Source organism: Neocloeon triangulifer, unplaced genomic scaffold (assembly GCF_031216515.1).
Source record: "Neocloeon triangulifer isolate White Clay Creek 2 clone unplaced genomic scaffold, ASM3121651v1 ptg000013l, whole genome shotgun sequence".
Taxonomy (NCBI): domain Eukaryota; kingdom Metazoa; phylum Arthropoda; class Insecta; order Ephemeroptera; family Baetidae; genus Neocloeon; species Neocloeon triangulifer.
This window is the reverse complement of record NW_026775555.1, coordinates 2,934,040-2,952,826: the sequence shown is the minus strand read 5'-3', so window position 1 is coordinate 2,952,826 and position 18,787 is coordinate 2,934,040. Positions and strand designations below refer to the sequence as shown.

The following is an 18,787-nucleotide window of genomic DNA, read 5'->3' as shown; positions in this document are numbered from 1 at the left end:
GCTTCCAGCGTCGAACCGGAGGCCGATCGCGTTCCACTCTGTGATTTTAACAAGTCCAAGGCTCAAAAATGCGGCCGGTGGTTTGGCGGCGCGCCAGAATTCTCGACAAACGTATCGGGAATGCAACAGGGCGGAGTAGTTGGGCCCGCCACTTAATTGCAAGTCGTTCGCGTCGGGTCGCGGCCCGATTTGCCCGACGAATAGCTCGGAAAAGAGGTTAACGTGCGAGATGGAAGGTTGCCCGAGCCGAATTCGGCCCAAATCATACCTGCTTTTTGCAGCACGAGCACAAGTTGCCCATCACAGCTCTCCGAATTTGATGGCTCGCGGACTAAAATTTGTGTCACCCAAATGAAGATCGAAAAATAATGATGAGTCGAGCGGCAGAGTTGCCAGATGGCGCGCAAAGGGGGCGTGGCTCCGGGATCTCATTATAGCGATCAGATTGCATGACCTTGTAATGTTATTCTTATATTCAAGGTCAACGTCAAATGGTGCTGTAATGAATGGTTGGTTTCTTGTTGGGTTGGTAGCGTTGGTTTTACGACCTGCGCCTGCGTGCGTACTACGGGTGTTTGGTGCCCTTTTGCCTAAAAAAAGCCGCACGTGTTGGAAGTTGGAAATCATCGGCTGCTCGGCGATTTTACAGAATTTCGACCTGACTTTCTTTGATTGAAGATGCTTCTGAGATACTACCTGAACGAGAAGGGCGAACGCGTCTACACGCTCAACGTATGTATATCTTCGTTTTCGATTAGATTCTGTTTTCAATTTTTAAAATCACGCATGTGTTGTCAGAGCATTCCATTTTTTCATGTTTTCAATTTGATTTTCAGCAAACTGTGACCATTAGTGGTGAAGTGACTCCCACCTTCTCAGCCCATCCTGGTAAATTTGTTCATTAACACGCATACAAAGTCACAAGTTTCATTTTCGCAGCTCGTTTCACCCCTGAAGACAAGTATTCTGAACAGAGGATTTTGATCAAGAAACGCTTCGGCATCCTGCCCACGCAGAGCAAGCCACAGGCCTACTAACTAGACCGCATCCTCTCACACTTCATTTGTACATTTGTTTCCTTCTCATCTTTAATATAAGCAAAATGATCCAAGCAGAGGGAAAGGCCTTCTATTTTGAAACTGGTACATTCTACGATTATAACTTTAGTGTAAGCTTATAATTTTTGTATTGCAGAAATCCAGAGGATGATGTACGCGAGTGGGGACAGTCGCAGCCCATTGCTTGAAACGGCCCATTTGATCGAGGAGGTTGTGCACAAGCAGATGGTGCTTCTGCTGCAGAAGGCCCAGGAAGTTGCAGAATTGAGAGAAGCCAAGTACATCCGACCAGAGGACATGCTCTTTCTGATGCGAAAGGATCGCTACAAGCTGCGCAGAGCCATCAAGTTTTTGTGTAAGTCGTTTGTTACAAATTGCATTTTCTCTCCTATAATTTGTTTGTTCGAATAGGCTTCAGTGACACCAAAAGCAGCATATACACTGATCTCGTCGGCAATGTGGAGAAGAAGGTGGCATCGTCAGGCAAGCGACGCAATCTGTGCAAAGACTTTCTGCTCTCGATGGACTTCACTGGCCAGTTGATGGCCTGGGTGGACAATGATCTGGTCGTGGATCACATCAAGGAGGAGCGATTGCGCCGGGCTGATGAGATGTCCATTGCCATGAGTGCAGACGAGTACATCAACTTTTCACATGCCAGAGGAGTGACCTTCACCCAGAGCAACAACAACAACACCCTCAAGCTCAGAGAGTGGATCTTCAAGGATGGCAACTTCCTTGGCGATGCATCGTAATTTAAATGAAATTGTATACTTTGATTAAATGCTAATAATTTCCGTTAAAAACCAGTCAACCACAACTTCCGCTTGGTCATGGAATTCACATGGAGCTGCTCGGCTACCTTGCCCACGAGACCTTGTGCCAGTTGGTGGACTTTGCTCTGCAAGTGAGGCGGGACTGCAACGCGTCCATCACAAATCCTATGAACAGACTTCTGCCACCCTCACTTTACGTTCCAATGACCATCTTCAAACCTCATGTAAGAATTGGAAAAAATAATAATAATCATTAGTGTTCATTTCTAAATTTTTATCGACAGGATCCCAGATATGACGCTCCTTCCGGCAAAGTGGAGTTCGTCCAGCCTCTGACCCCTCACGACGTCAGAGAGGCCGTCCGTAGATTCACAAATCCTGTTACCCCCTTCAACAGATTCTCGAGAGGATTCAAAGTTCCTGTTGACCAAGTTCTCTTCTGCTGCTAGCTTTGTGCTTTTTCATTTTATTTTTCAATAATAATAAAAATTTCATAGAAAGACGGATTTTTTGTGCTGCAGACATAACTTTAATATATATATAGATTATCATAATTAACATTTTATGCGATATATAATTTTCATTGTATTGTTAAACAATACACCCTGAAAACTCATCAGTGCTGATGACGCGCTCTTGTACTGACACATTACATAATAACGGAGGGGGAAATTGAACAAAATGAGAGAGGAATGCTGCAAAAGCACTGATGGTTAATTTTCAGCAATAGACACAGTAGTATATTTTCTATTAAGCACGCGTTTTCATTTCTCTTTTAATTTGATTGGAATGAAAACACGTTTATAAATTCTCCCACAAAAATATGTCGAGGTACAGGCAAAAATAATAGACCTGCCACAGTCTTTTTTTGTCAGTTTCATGTCTGATTCGTGCATACACTTGATGCACTAATTTGAATTTACCACTCATTCATTTCCCTGGATAATCAAATTTTGCAATCAACTCTTTCCTGTTGCTATATAAGTACAATAAACACACAAAACAGTACAAGATAACTCATCTTAAGACATAATTTTTTTGATCACAATAATAGCAGCTGGAACACAACCGTGACGGAGTAAATTAACATATCAAAATTTAATAACGCTGTGATTTTTGTTGCTCTATGATATGAGAGGAGACATCGAGGTGATTTTAAACATTTTATCCCATTTGGGACTCGGTTGTCAGGAGGGTTTCATCTTCAGACATCGGTATGCGACGGTAGCCAAAATTGGAGACGACGTAGATCACAACGGCGGCAAAGATTACCAGCACCACGCCTATGAAGTTCATCAGCAGTCCTTCTCCTTCCATTCTTTGGTAGGCAGGCCTGTGCAAAAAGTTATTGAAATTTTGTGAGAATTTCTACTAAATGCAAAACTTACACTGATGTAAAAATGGCCTTTTCGAGAAGGCCCATCAGGGCTGCGGCGATGGAGAGGACAAAGCCCAGCATTCCAAAGTACCGGTGCACAGGCATCAGAGCCGCTCGGAGGGACTGCTTGGCACCCGGGAAGAGGAACGTCGAGAATCCGACGACAAACTGAAGAAGATTTAAAATGTAAATTAAAATACCTTCTGAGTTTAAAAAACAAAATCAAACCTGGCAGCAAAAGAGGATGACTGCTGTGAGACCAATCCAGCTGTGTAATGTGTAGAGATTGGGAATCGGTGGGATGGCAAGGTTGTGCGAATCAAAAGCGGCACACAGGGCAATCACGGTCACCAGGAAGGTCAGTGTGTGGCAGGTGGCATGAAAAACTTTCAGTTGGCGCTTGCGATGGTAACGCATGTATCGGAACAGCATCATTCCTACAAATAAAAATTATAATTTATGTAGGAAATAAAATAAGTATTTCCAAAAAAATTATATAAAAAATGTTATATAAGAGCTTAAATAAATATTTACAGATAAAAATGCATAACAAGCAGTGCTGCTCTGCTTTTGAGTCTTCCAATGTTTGAAGAATTGATAACAAAAGTATTAAATTTGATTAAAGAGCAAACAAAAAGATAATTTGTCACTCCTCCTCATACCATTAGCGTACATGAAGATCATGCCAATGGTCATAAGCATGGGGTGCCAGTTGAACTCAAGCTTGGGGTCAGAGCTCCATGCAAAGCCGCCACGATAATGGGTTGTCCAAATGCCGACGAGCACCACCAAGAGAACACCTAGGCCCTGGGCGAGCCAGTAGAAGAAGGTGAAGCCCTCCAGGTCTCTCGGATCAGTACCGATGGTTGAATCCATTGTTCGTCGTCGTCTGTCGATGCTCGACACCTCAATCTCTTCCTCGTCGTCCTCCGACTGGTTGACCTTTAAAGAAATTTTCAAAATGAGTTGATTGTTAATAAACAACGGCATAAAAGTATAGGAACCAGAAGGGGTTGCTGGTGCTCGTCGTCCAGCATGTAATCTACGGTGTCGCCCATTCCACCGCTTAATTTTATGCTAATATATTTAAATAAATTTCCAACGAGCACCCATGGTTTAAAGATAAATACTGTCCGTATTTTTAAAAATGTAAGAGAAGCGAAAAAAATTGGTCAGAATGTTTCTGTTTGGAGTAAAAGTCGCACCGGCCACGGCGGCCAGCTGGCAAAACATCAACACATTAAGAGCGCCCACTGCCGGGCGATGTAGGCAACCTGTTAGCCTCCCAGGCCTCCCTTTTTTTTAATGGAGCGAATTATTATTGGATTTTTTTGTTTTAAAACAGTATTTTTTATAAATCGAGGAAAACTTTTGCCTCACATCATTAATTCAATTTTATGACCTGCACTTATAGATCCTTAAATAATTTAGATAATTTATAATTATTTAATATTTTGCTATTAATAATGGCAAATAAATTGAAATAATTAAAAAATAAACTTTTGCCAAATAGCGTAATTTACTTACTTTTTTACATGTTGACAAAAAAATTGCACTACTTTTGTTGGTTATATAATGTTCTTCCAAATAATTAATTAGATCGATAAAAATATAATATTATGCGATTGTGAAAAAATAAAAATTTTACAAAATAAACACGCTAAGCATAATTATGGTATAGCATAATATTTAACTTTCAATTTAACTTGCATTGCTTACAAAAAAACACAAACCCTAGTATAACTTTACCGTTTGTGTTTTTTTGAGTAAAAAGAATCTCTAAATAATCGAATCTAATGCGATTGTTGCGTAACGGAAATTTTCATTCGCCTTTTTCTATTGTTGCTAGATTTAAACGTTAAATTCTTGTTGTTGAAGCAAAATTCAGAGATGGCACCTCCGAGGGGTAAACTTTTGAAAGCCGAATTCCTGGACAAAAATCCGATCTTCATGGAAATGGGATGGTTTGAAAGTGCCATGCAAGGCCTCAACGTGGTCCACGGCTTCGAATTGCAACCCTACGTGCTCGCCGAGATGAAGAAGCTCGGGATCGAGTCCGTTTGAAATCACCGACGAACTCAACGGCCAATCCGTCATCACCGGCCTTGACAGATTCTCCCGAGCTGTCACCAAGAGCGTCGTCCTTCGTCCTTCCGCCGAGGGTTTGCGGGAAACTCGCCATTGCCGATGCCAACACGAAGGGTCAAACTCCAAGTTATTCACCTGCCGATCGCCTCGTCCGTCTCACCTTTGGGACGACCGACGCATTCAATCAAGCCGAAAAATGCGAGGTCAAAAACAAGCTGCAAGATCTGCTCGCTGCATCTGTGGGCGAGGTTATTGAGTTGAGAATGACAGACGGCCGCGTTGCCCAGCTGGAAATCCTCCGTGTTGAGCCCAAGACCGTGAGCGTCCGGCTCAGCAACGCCACAAGGCTGCTAGTGACCACCACGCCAACTGAAGATCTGGCCGCCGAGGATACAGACAAGAGCTTTGTGGCAAGCGCCTCAGCGTGCGGCACGCAGGACGAGACGCAGGACGACAGTCCAATTGGCAGCGAGCGGGTCGGCGATTCCGAGCGTCCGAATGAACAGCTTAGTTTGGAGACTTGGAGAGGGATTTAAGAGCAGAGAAGAGGAAGAGAGGCAGTGCCCTCGCACCAACAAGAGACCTTGCAAGAGACCGCGCGGCTCCTGAAGCAGATGAACATCCTCAACTGTGGATTCAAGAGCTCTGAAGAGGCTGAGAAGGCTGGGTGTGCAGAACAAGAACGGAGAGGGGACATCGTCGAAGTGAGACTCAAGCTGGATCAAGAAATTCATTTATTTATTTATTTATTCTCTATTCAATAAATAAATCAACATCATCCAGTTTTGACTGAAATTAAACTTGGTTTTTTTACCACTTAATTCTCCCTAATTAATTCAGATACTGTTTATTTTTTCAAGTTAATGATTCGTCATAATTTAAAATGATTCTTTTAAAGAAATAACAAAAAACAAATTTAGATTAATTAAAAATATGCAAAAAAAAAAAAATGGTTCATGGCCAAATAGCATAATTGATGAATTTTTATTTTAGATGTGGACAAAAAAAATGCACTTATGTTTGTTTCCTCAAATTATTAATTCCAATTTGATAACATTATAATATAATGTGATTTTGAAAAATTAAAATTTTTACAAAATAAAAACGCTAAGCTTATTATTATAGTATTGAATTATATAACTTTCAAATCAACTTGCACTGCTTGCAATATGCATCAGATATTTGTTTTAAACAAATATATAACATTTTATTTGATATTCAAGCAAATAATAACAATGGCCCTACGACATGCTAGAGTTGATAATTTTAGAAAAGTAAATAATAATCTGGTGTTAAAGCTCAACTAATAAACCGTCGTCTGTATGCTCTTGAGTGTAAGGATAAATATTCATCATGGTCCCTTGTTATATGAGACTGGTATATTGGAATGGCGTGCTCAGATTTTTTTATGCATGAAAAGATAAAACGTTTTTGTGCTGGCCCTGAGCATAATTGCAGGAGCGGCCCACAAATCGTTTTTTCAAGCGTTCATATGTGTTATATAACATGCTTGTCCGCTACAGGAGAATTTTACTGCTTGAATAAATCATATTAAATTGTTAAACCTGAATTGCTAGCTTGTTGTTTTGAATATGAGGGTTTTTATTGAAGTAGAGTTAAAAATTAGAAAACATTTCTGAGAAACATGAATGTGAAATTAATTTTCTCAGTTTACATTTTATTTTGCTATTAAAAATGTACTTTTCTTAATTATTTATGCTATTTAATCTCAACTAAAGTCTTCAAATTTAGCGATTTATCTCAAATTTGAGCATTCAAAAAAGTCAAGACTCACTGATAGGACAATACTTGGTTAATATTTTTATCACGCTCGTGACTTTCTGGAAAAAAACAGTCTGGCAAGTTAAGTGAAAACTCGTCTGGAACCAGCAACTTTTTGCCAATTTGTGGTACATGCGGAGCGATTGAAGAGGGAGGACGGAAATCGAGTAGGCGCTAAAATTCGCAAGCGGCGCAACTAAAAAAGCACGTGATCCTGCAGGAGCGCTCGATGTCGAGAAAGGTAATTTTTTTTGCAGGTCATTAATATTATAGAAACTCGTGAGAGAGAATGGAATGTGTGTTATATAATCAGCCTGCAGAGCAAATTGCGAGTTGCATTTAAACGGAATTCGACGAGAGTGCAACAAATGTGAAGGAAGAGGAAAGTGACGGCGCATTGTTTAATTTGGAACAGCGCGCCGGGCAATCGCCGATTTTTTAAAACTAAATTCGCGCTTCAGCAGTTTTTACTGCTTGCATGGATTTTATTGCACTTCATTTAAGTGAAAGTGATTTCCTCTAACAATGGTAAAATTTCCTGCATTTACTTCAATTACACCCATTGAAAATTTCCTTCAACCTCTTTTTATGATAGAATTATTGAGAAATGAATTGCTAAATTATCGTTTTAGAAACTTTGCCGACCAAATAAAAAATTAATTAACTATTCATTTTTAGCCAAACAATGTGTATCTTTCTAAAAAGAAAAGTAATTGTAAAATAATCGAAAGCAACTGATAAATTAACAAATTTAAAATTTTTTGTGATTGTACAAGATTCGGAAAGAATTTCGGGCATTTGTCAATGTGCCGGTTCGGTTATGCAATCTGGTATTTTTTTAAGTTTCCAATAGACATTCAAAGCAAATTTTATCAAATAGTTCCAATTCGTATGCCGCAGCCGCGCACCTTTCTTGACATTCCCCGAAATCCCAAACTCAATATCCTTTCAAAACGTCACAATGGGGGTTAATTAGTTTAAAAAAAGGAAAATAAAATCCTTTTCAAATTTAAGAGAGTTCTTTATCTTGTTGCTTGTTGCTATTTAAAAAAATGCACAATACTTTTTAATATAATAATAAATAAAATAATTGATGAATTTACTTCTCTTTCATATAATTTGTGACATTCTTATTTGACGTTAAAAAAAATCATGAGAAGGCGCAAAACAATTCATTTTATTGTTCTTATAAAAAATTAAACCGTTTCGTGGACATCCGACCATGACTTGCGAAGCGTGTGTTTGTGTGTGGAAAAAATATTCAGGTCATTGCGATAGGAAACAGAGCTGCAGCCTCAGTGTGCATCATTTTGCTCTTTGTCTGCCTATAATTTTTTGCAAATTATGCACGACGAGTAGCGCGATTTGATTTTCAAATAAATATTGAGGTTTTAGGTTAAAAAATTAAATATTTAATCACACAAAATTATAAAAATATTGTAAATATGTAAAATTATTATTCTTCTTTATTTTCAAAAAGTTATTATTTTCTTTCAAGTATTTTATTTTATAATTGTTTTTTCCGTTGGAAAGAAATGAACCTCTCCTATCTGAGGATTGGGATTTATTGAACGCGCAGTAAAAGCAAAACCCCCATTATCATCACTCTCTGGTGTGAGTGACTGAAATCTCATAAAACAGCGAAAAGCCGGAAACTCGTGGAAAATTGATACGGCAGCGTTTTGGGAAAGTCGAGGGCAGCTCACCTGTCAGACGTCCGGATCTTCTCGGGAGCTTGGCCGGCGGACACCTGTGGCAGCTGAGAGTCTCCCTGGTACAGGCCGCAGAGCCTCCCGCCCGCAGTTGATCTCTTGCAAGCAGGAACAGAGCGAGCACCTCCGCGTCGATCGGTTCTCCACTGTGCGCTGCTCCGAGAAAGGCAAAGGGCGCACGCCTGTCGCGGTCACGTGGCACTTTGTTTGGTGCGCGCGGCGCATATTGATCCGCAGGACGCGCCGCCGTTGACGTCAAGTTATACAAATGCATGAACCAAAATGCGAGAGCACACCACCCTCTAAACGCCCCCGCAAGACGAGGGTAGGCAACCCGCTGCACAGATGGCACTCACATCTGTAGATCAGGGATGAAAATTTTACCCCCGATGTATAAGTTGGAGAAAGAGTGAGAAATAAACGTTCGTTCTTTATTATACCATAGAAGGATATTTTTTACTTTTTGCAGTTTTTTATTTGGTTTTTATTATCAAATTAACAATTTCTTAAATATTTTTAATTCAATTTTAAGCACAGAGAATGCACGAAAATGATTAACAGCAAAATTTTAATCATAGTGCAAATTACTTAATGGGAAAATTTTAATCGAGATGACCTTTTTGTCTTCTATTTTTTTCCATTTTGCAATCGTTTTAGAAAAATTATCATTTGTTACGATTTGGTTGCACTTATTTTTTTAGTTCACCTTTAGGCTAAAAGTTTTTTACAACTTTAAATTCTTTTATATTTCAAATTTGTAATTATCTTTCATTTTTATTTTCACATTCCAGTGATTTGGTTAATGTTGATTATCAACATTTTGGCTTCATCTATTATACAAAACAATGTCTCTCTAAACTAGATTTGTATTTTTAATAAAAACGGAGCAAATTGATATATTATTTTGTTTGGGGTGGGCGGCTCAATTAGAGCAATATGCAACCCCTCATTATACTAACTGTCACGCGTGAAATCAGCCTTTGAGGGGGCGCGAACTCGTCACTCTCTGCGCTCTTCGGAACGAATTCTCCCGCAGTGGAAAATCTCTATTCAGCGCGCGTTATGTATATCATTTCATTTATGCTCCCCATTTTTTTTTTCACTTGCCAACAAGCGACGCGGCACTTCATTGTTGATATGAGTCGCGTGTGGGCACTTCGGATTAAAATTATTAAGCGGCGGCGGCTTTGAAATTGACTCTCGTGAGAGCAACAAAGTTAATTTTTTAATCTGCACTCCCTGCTTGTTTACATGTTAAGTCCCGCTTTGCGTTTTGGATTGAAAAAAAAGCATGGTAAAGACCGTAGGAAACTTTGCAATAAGAATACATAATTAAGAATGATTAATTTCTTTTTTGCAAGAACAAAGCGTACAAGACAATCACATATTACTTTGTTTTTGCCAATTATTATTTTTTTAATTGAGCCCATACTGTTATTTTTATGATTATTACCTATCATTTTATTCTCCCACGCGGATCAAATTGCAAGTATTTTGTTCGAATCCTATTAATTATTTGCATTGCTAAAAAAAGACTTACTTGTGTGGAAAAGAGAAACAAAAAATAGGAATAACCGATAAACACGGAAACTTTACAATAATTAAGAAATAAAGAGAGGAACCAATGCAAGTGCATTTTTATAAAATTCACTTTGATATAACTTTGCGTAATTTATAATTAAAAAACTCTGTTATATTCTTAATTTTTAAAACAGAAATAAAATTAATGACGATAATGACTGAAATTTTCTTTTTTCATATTAACTCTTCATCACTAACATTTTTCAAAATAATATTTAACCTGGTAAACAATTCAGAAGATTAAAATTTTTATTAGAATTGCAATAACACAGTAAAGAAAACATGAAAGGGCATGAAAAAATATCATATTTAATTAAGACACACATAAGTTTCACAGATTTTCAGAAGTGTTTGGAAATTTTTTCTCAAAATACAGCAGAGTTTCGGACAAAACAGCAAGTGAATTGATTCTGATTGCGAGGGAAAAATTCTGCACCTGCAACGATGCAGCTGCTCATAAGTCGGCAAACGCAAATCTGGGTCAAAAAGGGGTCCTCGTCTGATCGTCGTTTTGGCCGCGCCGAATTTGACTTAATTACACGCGGTCGGAGTGAATTATGGAAATGAAGCGGCCGATCAAAAGGAGAGAGAGGAGCTACTTTCCCTCGTGAGTGACATTTAATATCTAGTCTCACTCTCTGCAGCTGCAGCTGCACTCGCGTGCAATATGCCTACTGCGACAATGCGCCTTTTCACGCCGATTAGCGCATTAAATACAACAATATTTTGACTCTCGGGGGCAAAGCTTGTTTGGAGGCGCATTTCCATTTTCCGCTCGAACGTGGGGAAACCGAGCAGAATCCGCGCCCTTTTATTTCCCAATCTGCGGAACTAATTTTGATTTAACTATAATGGGTCGACGCCGCAGTATTTGATTGATTTACTCAAAGTTATTAAATCTCTGGATCTGACGATGATATGTATAATGACCAAAACAAATTGGAAATTAATTTTTTTACTCCGATAAAACCTCTTTTTGCACTAATTTTACTTATAAGCATAGTAAGGCTTTAAAAGCGACATTCACAATTCATCGAGGGATTTTGATGATGGATTAAGCAAAAAAACGTTTTAATAAAAATTGTTCATTGAATTTTATAAAAGATTTAAAAAAGGTTTTAAAAATTCAATTAAATAACTATATAACAGTTATCGCTTTTTATTTTGCAGTATTTTGTTTATTAACAAAATATTCTTGGTCGTTTTATTAATTTTTTTATTAATTAAATAATATTTTAAATATTTTCAATGCCATAATGAACATTTTGAACTATTGATTTTGCACGATTCACAGCCAAAATTACATCCCTTGCAAAAATATCGAGCCCGCACCCCGTCGGCGAGGCCACGGCGATGACACCTGCAGCGGCCGTGATTGGCCGGGGTGGCACCCTCTGTCTCCAATGGAGAAAGCCACCCCTTGTGAATCGCCACACCCCTGGCTCGGCAAGGGTGTCTTCGGCCGCGCGCACTTGTCCCGTTGCCAAATCAACCTGCGCCTCCAGCTTGTTTGGCCGCATAGGAAACCTTCTTTCAGGGTAAGTTTTTTATAATTAATTTTATTTATTTTTGCTCACTGAATTTTATTCTTTTCAAAAGTTTTTTATTTTTTAATTTGTTCTAATTAATTAACGCCGACGACAAAGAAAATGTACTTATTTTCACTTTAATTTGTCACCTTACAAAGATTTTACTTATTTAATTCACATTTTTAATGAAAATAATAATTGAAAGGAAATCAAAGTCATATATTAGTATTTTATATATGACTTCAAGAAGGATAAAAGATGAGAATTTGAATGTGTCACACTCAACAGATGAATTTTTCCTCACTTATTCACATTTAAAATTAAATGTTCAATCAGAGTGAAGTGAAAAAAATCAGAGTTAAAATGAAAAAAATCAACTCATTATTTTGAATGCACAACTTTATGTCATTATGGCTTTTGGAACGTTGTTTTGAATAATGCTTCTTGCACTCCATTTGCAGACAACCATTTAATTCCTTTTCAAATTAACTTTTAAGAATAAATTTAGGTATAGAAAATAGGGAAGGTGATACAATCTAAGTAAAACAATAAGAACAATTTGGGTGCACAGATTAAGTCTGTGTTTGGGTCTTAATTATTAAAAATTATAATCCACTAGCAATGGTAAATTTACAATAAATACAACACTTTTTTTAAGTATAACTTTCGCATTTAATTTTTGTTTGAATTTCGATTTGAAGGGAAATTTTAAAATTTGTGTATCTATAAAACATTTTTATTGATGCAAATAAATAATTTTTCAACAGGGCCATTCCAAAAATACTGAAATGTCAGGCGTCGTTCAGCAAGCGGCCGCCGACTCGCTTTGGGAACTCAATTCCGAGCTAAATTACGCCGAGCAGCTCGCTTACCACGGCGCTGTCGCGGCCGCTGCGGCTGCCGCGGCGGCGATTTCTGCGCCTGGCGACGCCGCCAACTCGACCCCCTCAGGTAAGAAAATAGAACCTTTCAAAATTATTTTGAATTCATTTTTAAATATATTTTGTTTCGAAAAAGGAAGCAACCCGCCTCCGTATGGGAGTAGCGTTTGGGGCGACTCGCTACAAATGGCGCACCCTCACCACCAATTTCACCATCAACCCCCGCACCCCGGACTGCACGGCCTACCTTGCGACATTTGGGGTCGAGCAGTGAACCCCCCTCCGCCACCAAGGTAAGTCTTTATATACAATACACCAAAATTAATAATCTTCAATAATTTAAATCATTTTTTGCTTCCGAGTTATTTCTATTTTCTCATGATAATGCGCAGTACAACATTCAGGATTTTTGCGCTATTTCATCCCCAAAAATCTTGTTTCTCTTTGAACTGCTGAAAATATTTTAAGTGAGCCTTATATCGACCTTTGTAATGGATTTAATGATATGATAACATATAATTTTAATTGCAAATTTTTAGTATCTTCAGAATTTTAAAAAAAAAAAATGTTTTAGCAGAGAAATTTGTGATTCCCATCATTGTGGTTTAAAAAGAGAAAAAAGTAAAAGGGAGACGGCAGTAAAAAAGACAGATTTTGACAATTGGGTCTTTGGATGAGCAAAAAAAGTCAAACTCATTAATATTTTTTTTTAAGAGGTTTTTCCTTGGATTTACTGAAACTGTGCGAGAAACACTTGGCTTTAAAGAATGAAATATACAAACCAAAATTTTGACTTTTCATTGAAAAATTAATTTTTTAAAAATGTCTCAAAAAAGTATTTGTTTGATTTTGTATAAGTAAAATAATTTTAAATAAACGGTCTCTCCACACGTCTCTTGTTCTTCTTATTTTTTTAATTATTATCAACTTTTCTTTTGATCCTGAGTATTATTTTTCCACATACTATTCTAATCATGGAGAATGAATAATTTAAAAATTTCAAACAGACAACTAAATAGAAGTTTTCAATGGTGAAAAATATCACGTCCAGCGCAGAGAATCTCACTTTAGTCATCTTTCATGTTTCCTATAGTCACTTTTTATTCTCATTCTTATTTAGCCTCAGTTTAGCCTTATTTATTTTATCGCATTTTACTACTTGAGTTTAAAGATTTCATTATTTTATATTAGATTACTAATGAATTTAAAATAAATATGCGATTTTGCTTATTTAATTTTCAGATACGGTGGTCGCTCGTGCGGTGGTTCAAGTTCGTCAAATCCCTCAGCGTCATCAAACCCAGGTGGCAACTCTCACTCGTCCAAAAAAACGCGACGGCGCGTGGCCACGATGGCACAACGTCGAGCTGCCAATATCCGCGAGAGGCGACGCATGTTTAACCTGAACGAAGCGTTCGACAAACTGCGCCGAAAGGTTCCGACGTTTGCATACGAGAAACGTCTTTCTCGCATTGAAACTCTCCGACTCGCCATAACATACATCTCGTTCATGGCTGAGCTACTGGCTGGTAAAACGACCGGCTCAGATAGTGTCTCGTCCGCCTCTGGGCCACCAGGTCCTTCACTCCTCGGACATGCTGGATCACTGCACTGCCCCGAGTACATTCCGTACAGTTTGCCACCACTTGGATCATCATAATCCAGCATGCAAAAGAAATATCTAGTCTTCCAATCTTAATTTGATTTCAAGAAAAATTACTTTAATTTTAAATGTACACCAAGTAAAAAAATTATAATTTTCCTTAAGTGCAATCACTTTTAACTAATAAGAATTAATTGTAAGTGAGCGAAAATAAACTCATCAACTGTGGTCAACTTATTTTTAATCAATTTAGATATAATTCACACCCGATTCACACGATGTTTATTATACAATCCAGTCACAGAATTTTTAAGACGTTAAAAGTTTTCTGAGGTTTTTTCTCTTTGCATTTCATTATTTATTTAAAATACTTCTTTTCGATAAAAAATAATCAAGTTTCGTATTGCCAATGTTTGGCATTATCCTCTTCTAAACAAATTAGATGAAAACCAGTTTCACCTACCGCCTTATCTCCTTGCGTTTGCGGCTTCCCTCATCCCTGTACTTGTGCTTTTTACTCTTGTCATGATGCTTGTATCGGTCGTAAGAGCGCGACCGAGACCTGTCACGGCGGTCCCTTGAGCGAGATCGTGACCTGTACCGTTGCTTGTCCCTGAAGATGAAGTAAAATTTTAGAGAAAAATTCAAACTTCAAATTTATTTGTAACCAACCTTGTCTTATGGCTTCTCTTGTAATCCTGGGATGTGGGCGATGCCGGGGAAAGGCTTCTGTTCCGGCTTTTCAGCTTCTTACGATTGCGGTCTCTGGAACGCGATCGCGACCTTGATGGGGAGGTCGAGCTATGCCTGTGTTTTTTGTTGCTCTTTGACTTGTGTTTGTGAGGACTCGGAGACTCGCTCCTGCGTGTTTCCTTCGACCTAGAGATAAGCCAATCAAAATGAAGAAAATTTCTCCTGCTGGTGTGTTGGATGTACCTCGGAGAAACCTCAGGCAGTGGCTTCTTTATTGCGGGCGTCGACGGACTTAAGCTGTTTTGAGCTGGAGTGTTGTTGGCGGAGTTGAGCAGACCGGCCTGGCGTGCTCTGTTCCTGGTCTCCTGGTATTTTGTTTGAAGGTCCAAAACGATTTTCTCCAGCTGGTCTGGAATAGCCTGGAAAAAGATTATGTAGAATTATTTAAGACAAATAAAAAACAACAACAAACCTTTGGTCGTCTGTAGAGCCTCAAAATTGAGTAGCAAATGTCGAGCAAGTCATCCTCCTTGACACCGAATATACCATACCATGGTGGGTCTTTGCTCATAGGAATTTTCAGCTTCCTGGCTGACAAGTATATGCAGGCGCAGGCTATTGCCTCTGGGTCGTAACGCACAAAAACGTTAGTCCTCAATGAATCATTCATGTAGTTCCTGTTGGAGAAATCAATTTAGACAGTGAAAATTTGGCGATGAAAAATCAATTACCAAGAATACTGCATGAATTCCTCATTCTTCTCAAATCCCAGCATCTGAAGATTTATCACAATAATCTGTGAAAAACAAAAACTGTAAGTACAGAACTTAGTTTAAAAAATCGGACTTACCTTATGAGGATGTTTGACATGAACGCAAAAACCAAGTTCCTTCAAAACCCTCCTCTCAGCCTTAATAACTTGAATTTTCAAATTGCTGTAGATCTGGTCCAGCACCACTGGCGCAATGGGTCTGCAACAAACAGATTTAGGGTCAAACACCCACCCCTGACACTTTTGCAGTTCTTAAAACCTATCGAGACCTAAATGAAAAAAAGCCACCCCTCTTTTAATCCCTCAAACAAAAGCCCATTTTGCTTATAGAATTCAAGCGGCAAAAGAAGAAGTGTCTTCAGCCGGTGCTCCGCTGTGCGCTCCTCGACCAAAAAATCACTCTAACCAAAGCACCACTCTATGTCCATCTTTGTTGGCCGAGCCTGCCTGCCTATAATAGGATCTGAAACGAAGCTCAGACTGGCATTAGCAAGCCGACTGTCTCGAAGCAAAATACCGTTTTTGGGTTGGACGGGGCAGGGGATGGGAGGTCACTACAACCAAAATTTAGGGCTGCGGAATGAGGCTGGCATTAACTTTAAAGAAGTGCTTGTTATTTTACTACTATTAAATTAAAACCTGATCTTCGTGAAAATTACATTTAGATAAATGTCGAAAATCATTGTTAAAAAAAATTTGAAAAATCGTTTATCATTAAAAGGTTTCATACAGATCCCGAACCACAAGATACAGTGAGAAAACACGAAATTTAGATAATTTTGCAGTCTAAAAAAAGGACTAGGATTTTTTTTATGATTTTTTTAAGGAGAAATTCCTCATTTACTGATCAGAGTTAAGACATGGCAGAATCACAAAATACTCATGTTACAATAAAAGCAAGAACAACTCTCTTCTACAATAATACCACCATTTTATCTGGCACTTTGAAAAATAAAACGCCTGCCTACAATAATAAAAGACTAATTTGACTTTGCTTTTACTGTACATAGTTTGTGATTTTTTTTTAACATTTGAAATTATTTTTTGAGATAAAATATAACACAATAAATTGCCATTGCTTTGTTTTATACACTGATTTATACACATAAGCTTCCACAATGCCTCGGGGACGTTTCAGGGTCCATCATCTCCTTCTAAATTACTCACCGCAGTGGGACGCACTTTGCCAGCCTCGTAATGCACGCTTATAACAATCAGAAATGAGTAGAAAGTGACCAACCAATGGACCGACCGCAGCCATTTTCCCTTAAGAAAGCAACTGCGGCAGTCGATTTTACCTTGAGCAACTCTTAACATACGGTTCTTTTGGTTGTAGTGATTGTAGGAAGGTTAAGGGGCTCGGGGGACCGAACCGTGAAATGCGGGCGGCTGCACCTTCACACGCTAGTGGTGAGCGGTGAGAGGAGGAGGCTAAACACCCACCCACTGAATGTGTGGTTGCTGTTTGTTGGTGGTGGTCTGGGAGGACACACACACAGAATCTGATGGTGCTTGGCAGGTGGGGCTCGTGGCCCACGACCTTTCACATTCAATAGAGGGGCCATCTGTGGAGAGTAAGTAAAACGGCTTTGAGCAAGAATTCTATGAGAGCTTTCAATTTGAGGGCTTGTCAGAGTTGGAGGTGCCAAATTAGAGTTTTCGCTTCTCTCTCTGATTTCATGAACAGACAATGGCACGACCATCTCTGGCAAGGATTCTGTGTTGGGGAGCTAAAATTGCGAGAAGATTTGGTTATTAGTAGAAAAAGAAGATGATATAAAATATATAATAAAAGAAGTCAGTCATGAACTGGAGTACTCCTCCTTACCACATTACTTAAATTGTGTCAAAATTTTAAGACCTTTAGCTTTATCGAGTCCAAACTTTGATTTGATAACAGCAAAACTATGATGTAGACAATTAAGTTTCTTAAGTCACAATAATAGGTCAAGCAGGAGAGCTATAGGTCACTGGCCTGCTGGATCAAGACCAAAATAATTTTCAACTTGAAAGATTTCCAGACGGCCGTGATCCGATAACTCTCCAAGTGGGACTGAATTTGAGCAATAACTTACTTTCCAGCGTCGACTTGTTTTATGTGGCTGAATACGTTGATGACGTCTCGCACCCTTCGAGGCGCCTCCTCAATTTTGGACGCCAGGCAGAGGCAGCCCATGGCAAAAATCTCCATAGGATGGCGCACAAACGATTTGGAGTAGTAAAAGCGCTGAAACAAAACCTGCGCCGTGGCCATCGCGACCTGAAAAATGACGGTTATTTCAGATCTAGACTTTCAATATTGAGCAAGGAAGTTATGATGTAAATGATTGCAAAATTTCATATGTACCTGTGGAAGTTTCAGCAGCATTCCTGCGGTCTGGATGAGTTCGCAGCCCAGGATTCGCAGGTCGATTTCAACCTCTTTGTCCAGGCCATCTTGCTCGGACGGTGTTGGCGAAAGCTTTTCCTCTGGCAAAAGGCAGTTGGTGAGTTGCAGGGAAATTTTGCCATAGATTGGCGGCTGCTGTTGTTGCTGAGCGCCGGACTGCGGTGCGCCCATCATGGGCGTAGAGCCGTTCAATTCGACCACCGTCGTCGTCATTGTCCAGGCGAATGGTCGATCTACAAATCCATCGGACAATGGGACAACCAGGAAGAAGAATTTCTGCAGAGAATCGAAGAAAATGTGGAGCGAAGTAAGATGGATGCTTCTTTTCCTCGTTCTGATAATTAAAGATGGCGTTGAAATGTGACGTCATCAAAAACGTTGCCAAATCGAATTGAATGAATTGATGATGCATTTAGCGGCAAATTCAAATGTAAAAAAAAAATAATATTAAAATCCAACACATTCATAATCCAACACATGATATCTATTAATTAAAAAATAATTTGTAGCTAATATTCTGACGCGTTGCCTCACTAGAGTTTTCT

At 38.9% G+C, this 18,787-nt stretch overlaps 4 protein-coding genes across 5 annotated transcripts; 2 read left to right on the top strand and 2 right to left on the bottom strand.

Annotated features, from left to right (window-relative positions):
* The first annotated feature begins 964 nt into the window (after window positions 1-964).
* Window positions 965-2,340, top strand: LOC132198951 (transcription initiation protein SPT3 homolog). Its single transcript, XM_059623294.1, has 5 exons — window positions 965-1,142; window positions 1,195-1,413; window positions 1,470-1,809; window positions 1,869-2,058; window positions 2,119-2,340. The coding sequence occupies exons 1-5, from the start codon at window positions 1,103-1,105 to the stop codon at window positions 2,281-2,283; spliced, it is 954 nt and encodes a 317-aa protein (XP_059479277.1). The 5' UTR covers window positions 965-1,102; the 3' UTR covers window positions 2,284-2,340.
* On the bottom strand, window positions 2,341-8,935 carry LOC132198952 (transmembrane ascorbate-dependent reductase CYB561-like). Of its 2 annotated transcripts, none has more exons than XM_059623296.1 (5): window positions 8,789-8,935; window positions 3,875-4,154; window positions 3,441-3,649; window positions 3,223-3,380; window positions 2,341-3,167 (listed from the first exon to the last, which is right to left on the bottom strand). In XM_059623296.1, exons 2-5 carry the CDS (start codon window positions 4,086-4,088, stop codon window positions 2,999-3,001), a joined length of 750 nt encoding a protein of 249 aa, XP_059479279.1. In that variant the 5' UTR covers window positions 4,089-4,154; window positions 8,789-8,935; the 3' UTR covers window positions 2,341-2,998. The 2 variants fall into 2 exon arrangements, with proteins under 2 accessions (XP_059479279.1, XP_059479278.1); XM_059623295.1 differs by lacking the exon at window positions 8,789-8,935 and adding an exon at window positions 4,217-4,435.
* Window positions 8,936-12,954: 4,019 nt separating this feature from the next.
* Window positions 12,955-14,504, top strand: LOC132198996 (protein Fer3-like). The gene is made up of 2 exons (XM_059623361.1): window positions 12,955-13,078; window positions 14,028-14,504. Exons 1-2 carry the CDS (start codon window positions 12,972-12,974, stop codon window positions 14,443-14,445), a joined length of 525 nt encoding a protein of 174 aa, XP_059479344.1. The 5' UTR covers window positions 12,955-12,971; the 3' UTR covers window positions 14,446-14,504.
* Window positions 14,505-14,612: 108 nt separating this feature from the next.
* LOC132198933 (cyclin-L1-like) lies at window positions 14,613-18,599 on the bottom strand. Its single transcript, XM_059623265.1, has 8 exons — window positions 18,201-18,599; window positions 17,929-18,113; window positions 15,932-16,052; window positions 15,813-15,877; window positions 15,554-15,758; window positions 15,325-15,500; window positions 15,061-15,267; window positions 14,613-15,001 (listed from the first exon to the last, which is right to left on the bottom strand). Exons 1-8 carry the CDS (start codon window positions 18,453-18,455, stop codon window positions 14,848-14,850), a joined length of 1,368 nt encoding a protein of 455 aa, XP_059479248.1. The 5' UTR covers window positions 18,456-18,599; the 3' UTR covers window positions 14,613-14,847.
* Window positions 18,600-18,787: the final 188 nt, after the last annotated feature.

Bases quoted from the DNA above. Each gene is read 5' to 3' on its own strand.
- LOC132198951 (XM_059623294.1), top strand. From the start codon at position 1,103: ATGATCCAAGCAGAGGGAAAGGCCTTCTATTTTGAAACTG. The intron at 1,143-1,194 runs GTACATTCTACG...TTTGTATTGCAG, and splicing joins GGCCTTCTATTTTGAAACTG to AAATCCAGAGGATGATGTAC. The intron at 1,810-1,868 runs GTAATTTAAATG...GTTAAAAACCAG, and splicing joins AACTTCCTTGGCGATGCATC to TCAACCACAACTTCCGCTTG.
- LOC132198996 (XM_059623361.1), top strand. From the start codon at position 12,972: ATGGCGCACCCTCACCACCAATTTCACCATCAACCCCCGCACCCCGGA. The intron at 13,079-14,027 runs GTAAGTCTTTAT...TTTAATTTTCAG, and splicing joins AACCCCCCTCCGCCACCAAG to ATACGGTGGTCGCTCGTGCG.
- LOC132198952 (XM_059623295.1), bottom strand. From the start codon at position 4,270: ATGGGCGACACCGTAGATTACATGCTGGACGACGAGCACCAGCAACCC. The intron at 3,650-3,874 runs GTATGAGGAGGA...TTTTATTTGTAG, and splicing joins GATCTTCATGTACGCTAATG to GAATGATGCTGTTCCGATAC. The intron at 3,381-3,440 runs GTTTGATTTTGT...AATCTTCTTCAG, and splicing joins TCATCCTCTTTTGCTGCCAG to TTTGTCGTCGGATTCTCGAC.
- LOC132198933 (XM_059623265.1), bottom strand. From the start codon at position 18,455: ATGACGACGACGGTGGTCGAATTGAACGGCTCTACGCCCATGATGGGC. The intron at 15,759-15,812 runs GTAATTGATTTT...TTTCTCCAACAG, and splicing joins GAATTCATGCAGTATTCTTG to GAACTACATGAATGATTCAT. The intron at 15,268-15,324 runs GTACATCCAACA...GCTTATCTCTAG, and splicing joins CTGCCTGAGGTTTCTCCGAG to GTCGAAGGAAACACGCAGGA.